We start from the raw sequence: 12,800 nt of genomic DNA on the forward strand, positions 1-12,800 counted from the left end.
TCAGCTGTTTGTCGTCTGAAGGCGGGAAAAGACCAAAACTAAACTACTTTTATCTGAGGATAAAACTTTAAAGCAATGGAGAAGATTTTCAGAATAAAAGTTGTAACTTTCTGAGAAGTGTTTTGAAAAAAAAAACGTAAAAAATAAAGTTGTTTTATTTTGAAATTAAAGTTGAAAGTTTTAAGATCCGACTTCTTTACGTCACAAAACCATAAAAACTAAACATTCAAACTTCTCAAACTGTTACAACTTTATTCTGAAACCTGATATTTAAACGTGTCACTTCCTGTTTGGACAGATTTTCCCGCCGGTCCTCTCTGAAGAAGAAGTAGAAGAAACTAAAAGTTCTGAGGTTCCACTTTGATCGCAGGTTCGATCCCCGTCCTACAAGGCACTGTCCGTGCAAGACACTTTAATGTAAAAATAAAAAATAAACCAGGGCAAAGATCGCAGGTTTGATTCCCGAGCGTCCCAACACAGCGAAGGCACTGATCCGTCACCGAGGTCACGGGAGAAATCTGACGACGTCGTCATCTTCATCTTCATCTTCATCTGGCCCCGCCCCCTCGGGTCTGGCCCCGCCCCCTCTGACTTGGCCCCGCCCCCTCGGTTAGAGAGGAGACGTCTGGACTTTGTGAGGAGCAGGAGGTCGGAGCGGAGGAGGAGGAGGAGGAGCAGGAGGAGCAGGAGGAGGAGGTCGTCTGTTGGGAACGGCGGCCGGCGCCACGGCGCTGGGGGGGAATCCCGGGTGGGGGGGCAGGTATGGGTTGGACGGCGGCGCCGGGGGGCGGGGCTTCTTCGGCACCAGAGGTTTGAGAGGAAGAAGAGCCTGAAGAGAGAGAGAGAGGGAGATGATTCATCACTTCCTGCTTCCACTGTATTTCAAATTAAAAGCCCTTTTCCCTCTGCTGGAGAGCTTTTATTGTGAAACACAGACAGGAAGTGCTGAGACGATTAGACTGAGAAACAAACAACGGTCCCTGAACGCCTCACGTCCGCCAGGTGTCATCCATAATCAGACTGATTCAGCTCACCAACCACCAATAACCAATCACTGCTCTCTACAGGCTAACAGCTACATGCTAACAGCTGCATGCTAACAGTCAGGCACGTCGTCGCGGCCGCCATCTTGGGAGGGAGTTCCTTGTATCCACCACTTTCCGGAGAATGACGCTGGGTGCGTCATGCTAACAGCTGCATGCTAACAGCTACAGGCTAACAGCTACATGCTAACAGCTGCATGCTAACAGCTACATGCTAACAGCTACATGCTAACAGCTGCATGCTAACAGCTACAGGCTAACAGCTACAGGCTAACAGCTACATGCTAACAGCTACAGGCTAACAGCTACATGCTAACAGCTGCATGCTAACAGCTACATGCTAACAGCTACATGCTAACAGCTGCATGCTAACAGCTACAGGCTAACAGCTACGTGCTAACAGCTACATGCTAACAGCTACAGGCTAACAGCTACATGCTAACAGCTGCGTGTACCTGTGCAGGTGAGGCGGGGTCGGGGGGGAGGGGCTTGGTGGGCGGAGCTGGGCGGGTCGCCAGCTGCTGAAGGTTAGTGAGGAAGAGGAGGAGGAGGAGGAGGAAGAGAAGGAAGAGGAGGAGAAAGAGAAGGAGGAGGAGGAAGAGGAGCAGGAGAAAGAGAAGGAGTAGAAGGAGGAAGAGAGGTAGGAAGAGGAGAAGAAAAAGAAGAAGGAGAAGTTGAGGACGGTGCGTTCACTGACTCCAGATGTTCTGAGGTGACAGGAACATGAACTCTGACATCATCAACATCTGGACACACACACACACGCTTCCTGTCAGTCACACAGTCCTGCCTCCTGATTGGCTGCTGACAGGACAGCTCTGACACCGGTCGCCGTGGTAACCTGGAGCAGCAACTGACAGGTCGTTTCCACCGATCGATCTGATTGGTCGGATGGTTTAACTCTGCTGTTACCACGGCGACCGGTGAACCACCCAGTGAACAACCAGAGTGAGTTCGGAGCTCTGATCCCCGAACAAACTGACGACACTCGAACGTCTCACCGTCACAAAACAGAAACTCTGAATCACAGAGACACTCGAACGCATCACGACCACTGAACACACACACACACACACACACACACACACACACACACACACGATCAGTCGACTATAAGCTGATTAATCGTTGATCGGTCAATTATCAGCAGATTGATCGCCGATCGAGTGATTATCAGCTGATTAACTCATTGAGTGCCATTGATTTACATATACGTCAAACGCAGTTTTCTGCGGCTGGTAAAGGGGGACGCTGTTTTTTTTTTATTGTACAATGAAAAAACACGTGAAATGAAATTTTCAGATGTCTTACATGTTTTTGAAGCCAAAATTAAAACGGATAAATCACTGTTTTTCTTGAGAGACTCTCTTTCACAAAAATGCATTTTTCTCAGCTTTCTAGAAAAAAAGTGGTCTTTTTGGTGCAACCAGGCTCTATTCAACTTAAGATAAATCAAGAATGGAACAAGGTACAAACAAATGGTTTTTTCCCTCGTTAAATCGAGAGTCTCCTCTTTCCTTTAAGCTATTTGGTGTTTTCAGAGTCATAGTACAAAATATTCTGTGGGTCTTGAAATATTACTCAAAATGCCCCAAAACGCTGGCACATGGTACTGACCATTTTAGAAAAGGGCTGGCACTCAATGAGTTAATGGTCGGGTATCAGCTGATTGTTGGTGGATTATCAGTTGATTGATTGTCGATTGACTGACTTATCAGTTTTGATCATTGATAATCAGCTGATTGATCATGGATCGGTCGAGCTCTGACGATGAAGCCAGACGAGGACAGACAGGTGAGCTGCTCAGGTGAGTTACCTGTGGCGGTGGTTTTAGGGCGGGGTCGGGGTCGGGGGGGAGGGGCTTAGTGGGAGGAGCAGGACGGTCATGAACCTGACAGAGAGAGAGAGAGGGAACAGGAAGCAGAGCAGCAGCGAGCAGAGGTCAAAGGTCAAACAGGCCGGTGAGTTAATGCAGCAGCAGGAAGAGACAGAGGGTTGTTGCTAGGTGACGTAGCTACATGAGCTGCAGGAAGCCAACGCCTTATATTAGAAAACATACAATCTTTACTTAGTTGTGCCTAAACCCTAAACCAACCAATGGCTTCACTTACTTTTTGCTTTTTTCCCCCTATTTTACACCTGTACATGTCAGTTTTACTAAACTTAACCAGTCGGGAGTTCAGCTTCAGACGTTTTAGTTTGTGATGTTACTGACAACATCATCACACTAGCTCTAACCCTCATTTACATGAAACTAAACTAAACTAAACTAAACCTTAACTAAAATTCAACTAAAACTCAACTCCACCAAAACTAAACTAAACTAAAACTCACTTCAAACTAAACTAAACTCAACTCAAGCTGAACTAAAATAACTAAACTCAACTAAACCCAACTCAACTCAAACTAAACGTAACTAAACTAAACCCGACTCAACTCAACTCAAACTAAACTAAACCCAACTCAACTCAAACTAAACTAAACTAAATTAAATTTAACTAAACTAAACCAAACCCAACCAAAACAAACTAAACTAAACCAACTCAAACTAAACTAAACTAAACCAAACCAACTCAAACTAAACAAACCAACTTAAACTAAACTAAACCAAACCAACTCAAACTAAACTAAACTAAACTAAACTAAACTAAACTAAACTAAACTAAACTCAACTAAACTAAACTAAACCATTGACAGAGTTTAACCGGTGAAAACAGCAGATCATCGGTGAGTTAAAGAAGAGGAAGAAGGAGAGCAGCGGTGACGACCAGACTCCTAAACTCAACTAAACTAAACTAAACCAAACCAAACCAAACCCAAACCCAAACCAAACAAACTAAACCAAACTAAACCTACTCAACTCAAACTAAACTAAACCAACTAAACCAAACCAAACCAAACTAAACTAAACTAAATCAAACCAAACTAAACCATTGACAGAGTTTAACCAGTGAAAACAAGAGATCGTCAGTGAGTTAAAGAAGAGGAAGGAGATGACCTATTGATCGTCTATTGATCGTCAACTTGACAGCACAGAGTGGTTGCTATGGTTACCTCTTTGTGGGGCGGAGTCAGTGCGGCGTCGCCGGGCGCCGGGTTCAGGTGGTATCTGAGCGGCCGCACCTGTTCTCCGTTTCTACCGTCGACTCGCTCCATCGCCGGCGTCCTGCAAAGACCAACACTCGTCAGACTCAACACGCCATCAATCAATCAATCAATCAATCAATTAATTAACCAATCAATTAATCAATCAACTGACCAACCAATCAATTAATCAATCAACTGACCAACCAATCAATTAATCAATCAACCAATCAATAGGACGAATCTCCTTGTTGTTTACAACTACTTCCGGGTAGAAAACCAGCATGAGAACAATAGTGACAGACGAGAGTTTCACTATATATATCTCATTTTTCATGTCACTATATCACCGTTTAGACTAATCTGATGTTTGTAAAGTTTATAAAACCAATGATTGCACAAACATTACTATTTATGTGTGCACATTTTTGTAATTAGTCATGGTTATCATAGATTAGCCGGGCTAACGGTTAGCTACCTGTTTAACTTTAATAACTCAGTGACTCAATAAACGCTCCATGAACAAATATTTTCTCCAGCGGATATCTGAGTTCCAACATGACTGAGCTAACTGGAGTAGTTTCATGTCGTGTCCCACAACGGGAGGGTTTTAACAGCTGACGTCCTGCTGTTAGCTTAGCTACCGCCGTTAGCTTAGCTACTGTTAGCTTAGCTACTGCTGTTAGCTTAGCTGCTGTCGTTAGCTTAGCTACCGTTAGCTGTCCCTGTCAGCTGAGCCACTGATGCTTTCTATACACTGTGATTCCCCCAAACTGAATAAATCCAACACATAGCAACACAAAACACACACACAGAAATAGTGATGTGTCTTCAATCATTTCAGATTTGTCTAAACGGTGATAGGGCGTGAAAAATATGATATATAGCTAAACTCTCGTTCGTTACTACTGTTCTCATTCAAATTACGTGCTGGTTTTCTACCAGGAAGTAGAATGTAAACAAGGAGATTCGGCCTATTAATCAATCAACAGGAATAAACAGCCAAATAAAAATGAAGAGAAATCATTTAAATTATTCAAATCAATCAAAGTTTCATTTTTTATTTTTGTTTCTTCTGCTTTAATTCCCACATTGATTTTTCTTTTCTAGATTTTTATTGATTATTGATCTGAAAACTAAAACAAGCACAAAGACAGACTGAACCGTCATGGCCGACACAGAGCGTTAAAAGAAGAAGACGCCTCGGTGTGTTTGATCTTAAAAGTCTGATGTTTACTCTGCTGTCGGCATGACGACGGGACGGCACAACATTTCCGCCCCGTGGACAAACTAGTAGCTACATTAAAGGGATAGTTCAACATTTCGTCAAATTGTTCCCATCACCATAACTCCTATAGTCATAGCAGTAGTAGATTCGTTACCTTTAATTGTCGGTGCAAGCTATTTTTAGAACGGCGGAGCAGAGCCGTGAGCTGCTCAGAGCTACGCTACGGAGGCTCATTATGGGATTTCTTGGTTTCCCTCATTGATGAAACTCATCAAATACACAACCCAACAACTCCACAACGCTCTGGTGGACAAGTTGTGAGCTGCACATTCACCACGCTATGAGATAATAACACAACGTTACCACACAGAGTTGTTTTAGAGGGAAATTCATGCAAAACCTCTGATGCACGTTGCCTTCAGGGACAGTTTTTCATCAACAGTCTCTGTATTTCCCTCTAAAACAACTCTGTGTGGTAACGTTGTGTTATTATCTCATAGCGTGGTGAATGTGCAGCTCACAACTTGTCCACCAGAGCGTTGTGGAGTTGTTGGATTGTGTATTTCATGAGGGAAACCAAGAAATCCCATAATGAGCCTCCGTAGCGTAGCTCTGAGCAGCTCACGGCTCTGCTCCGCCGTTCTAAAAACAGCTTGCACCGACAATTAAAGGTAACGAACCTACTGCTATGACTATAGGGATTATTATGGCAATGGGCCAATTTGACAAAATGTTGAACTATCCCTTTAAGGCGTTTTTACGGCTCTATGGGGTTAGATGACGACTACAGACCGGACCAGGACCCCGCAGGTGTCACTGTACCTGGAGACGTGGGCGGGGTCAAACTCCAGACCCCACATCTCACAGTGAGTCACACTGCATCATGGGTAAAAGAAATAAAAGAGTACACCAGTCAGTTCAACTTCTCCCCGAGCGTTGGACGACTCACCCACTTCACATAAAATCAACATATTTTTATTTAAACATTAAAATATTCAGATGTAATCCTGTCAATCTGTTTTAAATGTTTCATCTCTTTTCTAATGATGTCACTGTTTTATGACAAGAAGGTTAAAGTAACAAAATTTCAAAATTGAGATTTGGTATCACCGGAAAGAGGAGAAAATAAGCTTTAAAGTGATATCCTAGTCAAAGACATACATTGGATGGTTTTCAAGATGTGTGACGCGTTCTATCAAAATGAGTCAGATGTTGCAACGTTCTATTTTTAGATAATCAGCTGATAACGTAGAAAACCAATAAAAAATCAACAATTTTTTTTTACCCTAATTTCAAAGCAATGACATTCAAAAACAATCTCCCAATGTTTCACAGTCCAGATAATTGAGAAAAGGCACGAAAATGATGATTAAAGTTGACTTGCAACTAGATGCTAAACCGAACGCAGCATCGACACAACTCTTGCACATGTTTTACAAAACGTCAACAAAACATGACAACTTCTGAACCGGTTATGATAGAGACGAGCTGTAAAAAGCATCTGAATTGTGAGATTCTCTGCTTTCCGAGGGTCATTGAATGCTGCCTCTATGACAACAAGGGACCGTATAGGTTGTGTGTAATCACGTGGTACAGGAACAGACGCCAGAGTCACTGGCAAAAACTTTAACTGCAATTTTCTCAGGTTTTAGAACAGAATAAGAGAGTAGGAGATTGTAATTCAAATGGCCACATCTCGAAAACCATCAAATGTAGCTATGACTCTGACTAGGGTATCATTTTAAAGCTTATTTTCTAATATTTCCATTGATACCAAAATCTCAACTTTGAAATTTGGGTCACTGTGACTCATTTTGATGGATCAGGTCACATACGGCCATTTGAATTATGGTCTTCACTCTCTTTTTCTGATTGAAAACCTGAGAAAATTGTGTTTAAACAATATAGAACGTCTCTGGTTTAAAGGCCAGTGACTCTGGCATCTGTTCCTGTACCACGTGATCACACGCTCCCTATACGGTCCCTTGTTGTCATAGAGGCTCCATTCAAGGACCCTGGGAAAGCGGAGAATCTAACCATTCAGATGCAGTTTACAGCTCGTCTCCATCATAAACGGTTCAGAAGTTATTTCATGTTGTGCTCGTCTAGAGGGTTAAAAGTTGCAAGTCAACTTTAATCGTCATTTACCTGCCTTTTCTCAATTATCTGGACTATGAAACTTTGGGAGATTGTTTTTGAATGTCATTTCTTTGAAATTATATATATATATATATATATATATATAAATATATATATATATATTTTTTTTTATTGGTTTTCCACGTTATCAGCTGATCATCTAAAAATAGAACGCTGCGACTTACGACTCATTTCACCAGAGCGGGTCACATATCGATAATAAAATCTGAATCTTATAAATATTATGAATCGTTTGAGCAGAATTTACTGGAACAAACATATAAACTGTAAATATTAATATTAATAATAACTAGAGAATGCATTTCCTGAAGGAAATACGGGTGAATGCTGAAAGCTGGAAGCTGAATGAGCTGAATAAATTGTTGAAACTATGCTGAATTAAGTTAAGAAACTGCTGAAGAAATCTTGAAGAGACTCAGATTTATTTAAAACAGTTTGAAAACATATTTTGAACCATTACTAATATAGATGAAACAATATCTGAAGTGTAAAAGTAGAATAATATAGAAGTAGTTACAATCCGTTAAAGGGCAGAATAACTGAAAATAACTACAACATATCTGAAGGGTAAAAGTAAAACATGTCAATAAAAAGTTTGAGGGAAATGTAGAAATCCTGCATATTTGCTTTCAGCATTCACCCTAATAATAATAGCTGTGTAATAAACTGTGTGTGTGTGTGTGTGTGTGTGTGTGTGTGTGTGTGTGTTACCGGTTGTGTTGTCTGGACTTGTGGAACGGGCTGTTTGGACCCAGACAGACGAGGCTCCGCCGGAACCGCGGGAAGCGAAGGGCGAGGAAGAGGAGGACGACGGGCAGGACGAAGAGGAAGACGACCAGCAAGGCCACACGCACCGGGTCCGACCCTGAACACACACACACACACACACACACACACACACACACACACACACACACACACACACACAGTGTTAACCAGCATCACGATTGCAAATTTTCTTGGTACGATTATTGTCAAAGAAATAATCACGGTGTTACGATTATCATGATTATTATACATTAATTAATTAATTTCACAACACTATGAATGTGTAAAATCAAATATAGTCAAAATATAATTACATTACTCATTATTTACACAAAATATTTCAAGTATCTATTAATATATGACCAATTATTACAGGGTTTATACAGGAATCTTGAAGTTAATTTTAAAACCTTTTTAAGACTTTTTCAAGACCTTCTCAATATTTTTCAAAACCTCATCGCCACTTCAAGCTGTAACCGTTTACATCAGTGACACTTTTAACTGAACAGTTTTAGTTTGTGATAAAGACTCTAGACCACTATGATACAACAGAATTCAAAATAGGCTGGGATAATAAATCAAAGGCAAAGTTTATCAATTTACAAACAATTTACGAACGCACCCACAATAGCCTAGTTTTCTATGTACCGGTTCATCTTTGTTTTTTAATCAAACTAATAAATTCACTCACTTTCACAATGTTTTTTTTTAGGACTCTAGCTAATTCAGCTGATTCAGAAAAAATACCTTCAAAATGTAAGACTTTATAAAGTCGTGAAAAGACTTTTTAATACTTTTTAAGGGTCTTCATTTTCCCAAAATTGATTTATCACCTTTTAATACTTTTCAAGACCCCGCGGATACCCTGAATTAACCCCCAGGGGAAATGTTTGAGATATTCAGGTCATAAATTGTCATCTATACCAAATGTTTACGTTTATTTTCATCGTTTTTAGTTTTATTTTGTGTTTTTTTTAATACAAAAGACACGCTACCATTTAAATTCCTACCAATTCAATGTTACGTTAGTTAAATGGACCAGTATCTGAGCATTTACTTTTATTTTGGCGCCACATCTGCCGATATGGTTCCGACATCATCTTTTTTAGGAAGTGACGGTGTTTAGGAATCTTTACGATTAATTAATTGTGGCGTTTAATACCACGATTAATTGTGAAAACAAGTAATCGTGACATCCCTAGTGACCGGTGTGTGTGTGTTTACCTGCGGCGGATCGCGCCGGGCCGCTGTCCACGCTGCCGCCGTGACCCGAGTAGCGACAGTCCGGCGGCGCCCAGCCCACGTCGCAGTGACAGTTCTTGTTGCTGTTACACACCTGAAACACACACACACACATCATTGTAATGCTGTCTTTGTGAGGACACTCATTAACATAATGTATTCCCTAACCCTTACTCTTTACCTAATTTAAAGGGATAGTTCAACATTTTGTCCAATTGGCCCATTGCCATAACCCCTATAGTCATAGCAGTAGGTTCGTTACCTTTAATTGTCGGTGCAAGCTGTTTTTAGAATGGTGGAGCAGAGCCGTGAGCTGCTCAGAGCTACGCTACGGAGGCTCATTATGGGATTTCTTGGTTTCCCTCATCAAACTCATCAAATACACAATCCAACAACTCCACAACGCTCTGGTGGACAAGTTGTGAGCTGCACATTCACCACGCTATGAGATAATAACACAACGTTACCACACAGAGTTGTTTTAGAGGGAAATACAGAGACTGATGATGAAAAACTGTCCCTGAAGGCAACGTGCATCAGAGGTTTTGCATGAATTTCCCTCTAAAACAACTCTGTGTGGTAACGTTGTGTTATTATCTCATAGCGTGGTGAATGTGCAGCTCACAACTTGTCCACCAGAGCGTTGTGGAGTTGTTGGATTGTGTATTTGATGAGTTTGATGAGGTGAAACCAAGAAATCCCATAATGAGCCTCCGTAGCGTAGCTCTGAGCAGCTCACGGCTCTGCTCTGCCGTTCTAAAAATAACTTGCACCGACAATTAAAGGTAACGAACCTACTGCTAAGACTATAGGGATTATGGCAATGGGCCAATTTGCCAAAATGTTGAACTATCCCTTTAAACCTAATTATAACCTTAACCCTCATACAGCTCTTGGAAAAAGTGAGGACCGGCCAAAATGTCCTCACTTGCTAAACACGTCCCCACTCTGTTGGTTAAAAACTCACATGGTCTTCACAACGTAGTAAATACAAGAACACACACACACACACACACACACTGGGGTTAATCCTGTTAGAAAGGTAAAGGTGTGTGTCCACACAGGTGTCTCTGTCCTCTGCCTGACCCTGACCTTTAATCTGTGGAGACTGTGATGAGCAGTGACAGGGACGTAACCGTAGCAACTAGGAAGCTCCAGGGGGGAGGGGCCTGTGTGTGTCAGGGTTATTTTTATAGTTAATTAAGACTAAGACTATAAGTAGCAATGACAAAAATATAAAAGGACCCTAAATTGACACAAATTAGACCACGGACCCCCATTGGACGACCAGAAATACACAAACATTCTTTCTGAGACTGAAGAACGTTACTTTCTTAGTAAATGTACATTCAAATTAGGGCCATTTGGTGTGAATCTTTTGAAAAGTTTTTGTGAAATTTCTGGAAAAAAGTTGTAATATTTCTCCAAAAGAAAGTTAAAAGATTTCTAGAAAAAAAATGTAAAAATGTATCTAAAAAATTTTAAAATTCTAGAAAAAAAAACAACGGACAAATTCTAGAAAACTGTGATAAAATTTCGAGAAAAACTACACAAAAACAAAAACTACATAAAAACTAGTAAATTCTTCAAAAATAAAAAATAAAACTAAATAAAAACTAGTTAATTCCTCAAAAATAAAAACTAAATTAAGACCAAATAAAAACTAGTCAATTCCTCAAAAATAAAAACTAAATTAAGACCAAATAAAAACTAGTCAATTCCTCAAAAATAAAACTAAATTAAGACCAAATAAAAACTAAATAAAAAGTAGTGAATTCCTCAACAATAAAAACTAAAGTAAAACGGATTCATCACTTGTTGAACTCACAAAAACTACATTTAAATAAAAAAAGAAAACTGAAAAACTAAATAAAACTAAAAACTAAAACTATAATAGTTTGTGTGTGTGTGTGTGTGTGTGTGTGTGTGACTCACCCCGTGGCCGTTACACTTCCTGTGACACTCGTCGACGCCGAACACCGACACGTCCTGACACCGGCGGTCCAGACAGGCCTGGAACAGCAGCACAACACAGTCGTCATGGTTACGCATCTCTGTTTGTTTGTTTGTTTGTTTGTTTGTCAGCTAACGTCCTGACCTTCCCGGGGCCGCAGGCGGTTCCCTGGGCGACGGTTGCCGGGTCGGACACGTCGTCTCCGAGGTGGAAGAAGGTCCCTCTGCAGACGAGGTCGGAGCTGTTGAAGCGCACGGTGGTGGTGAGGATCTCAGCGTTGGTGCCCAGCAGGGGGCGCTCCCGCCCGCCCTGGCACTGCAGCCGCCCACAGTGCACGTCCCTGACACCACAGAGGAAGAAGAAGAGGATGATGATGATGATGATGATGATGTCACACACTCCCAGTGGTCCCAGTCTAGACCAGAGCGGCATCTCTATGCAAATGAGAATGACTGATGCATCCTGGGTAATTTAGGGGCAGCACCTGGCATTTTTAAATTGCACTCAGTGGCTTTTTGTGTTTTGATGGAGCGTAGACTAACTAACAATCAATTTGAATGTTTTATTTTGTGTTTCTTTTGTAGCACTATGTCTCATAATTATTTTGACACCCTCTTTGAAACCCACCGTTCACGCTGTCTTGAAGAACTACAATGAATGAATCTAGCGGTATGCCCCTTTAGCCTCCCACAGTGATCAATGACTCCACACAGTGGCCAGAAATGTCTGAATGAATCTACGGTATGCTCCTTTAGCCTCCCACAGTGATCAATGACTCCACACAGTGACCAGAAATGTCTGACCCAGACATCTACACGTATTTGGTGGAATCAGCGGGGAGGTTTTGGCTCAGTGTTGTCTGTAAACAGCCTGTTAATAGACAACTTTTTGTTACTTAGTTTGTCAAGAAGCCAGTTAGGCTGAACTTTTCAATGGAGGGATGCCGGGCGCTGCCCCTAAATTACCCAGGATGCATCAGTCATTCTCATTTGCATAAAGATGCCGCTCTGGTCTATAGACCGAATCTCCTTGTTGTTTACATTCTACTTCTGGGTAGAAAACCAGCTGTAATGTGAATGAGATCAATAGAAACGAACCAGAGTTTAGCTATATATCATATTTTTCACGCCCTATCACCGTTTAGACAAATCTGAAATGATTGAAGAAACATTACTATTTCTGTGTGTGTGTTTTGTGTTGCTATGTGTTGTATTTATTCAGTTTGGGGGAATCACAGTGTCTAGAAAGCATCAGTGGCTCAGCTGACAGGGACAGCTAACGGTAGCTAAGCTAACGGCAGCAGCTAAGCTAACGGTCGCTA

General features: G+C 41.3%; 1 protein-coding gene across 1 annotated transcript in view; it reads right to left on the minus strand.

Moving 5' to 3' along the window:
- Window positions 1-595: 595 nt before the first annotated feature.
- The window catches only part of adam15 (ADAM metallopeptidase domain 15), a 42,715-nt gene continuing 30,510 nt past the window's right edge, over window positions 596-12,800 (minus strand). The window contains exons 17-24 of the mRNA XM_085803184.1: window positions 11,624-11,819; window positions 11,461-11,538; window positions 9,508-9,619; window positions 8,227-8,380; window positions 4,098-4,209; window positions 2,860-2,934; window positions 1,499-1,564; window positions 596-829 (exon numbers count right to left, since the gene is read on the minus strand). Of these exons, the coding sequence (XP_085659310.1) occupies window positions 611-829; window positions 1,499-1,564; window positions 2,860-2,934; window positions 4,098-4,209; window positions 8,227-8,380; window positions 9,508-9,619; window positions 11,461-11,538; window positions 11,624-11,819 (1,012 nt within the window). The 3' untranslated portion in view covers window positions 596-610. The remainder of the gene's footprint in view (window positions 830-1,498; window positions 1,565-2,859; window positions 2,935-4,097; window positions 4,210-8,226; window positions 8,381-9,507; window positions 9,620-11,460; window positions 11,539-11,623; window positions 11,820-12,800) is intronic.

The sequence above is a fragment of the Trachurus japonicus genome, chromosome 16, assembly GCF_045865225.1.
Source record: "Trachurus japonicus isolate A0001 chromosome 16, Traja_1.0".
Lineage (NCBI taxonomy): Eukaryota > Metazoa > Chordata > Actinopteri > Carangiformes > Carangidae > Trachurus > Trachurus japonicus.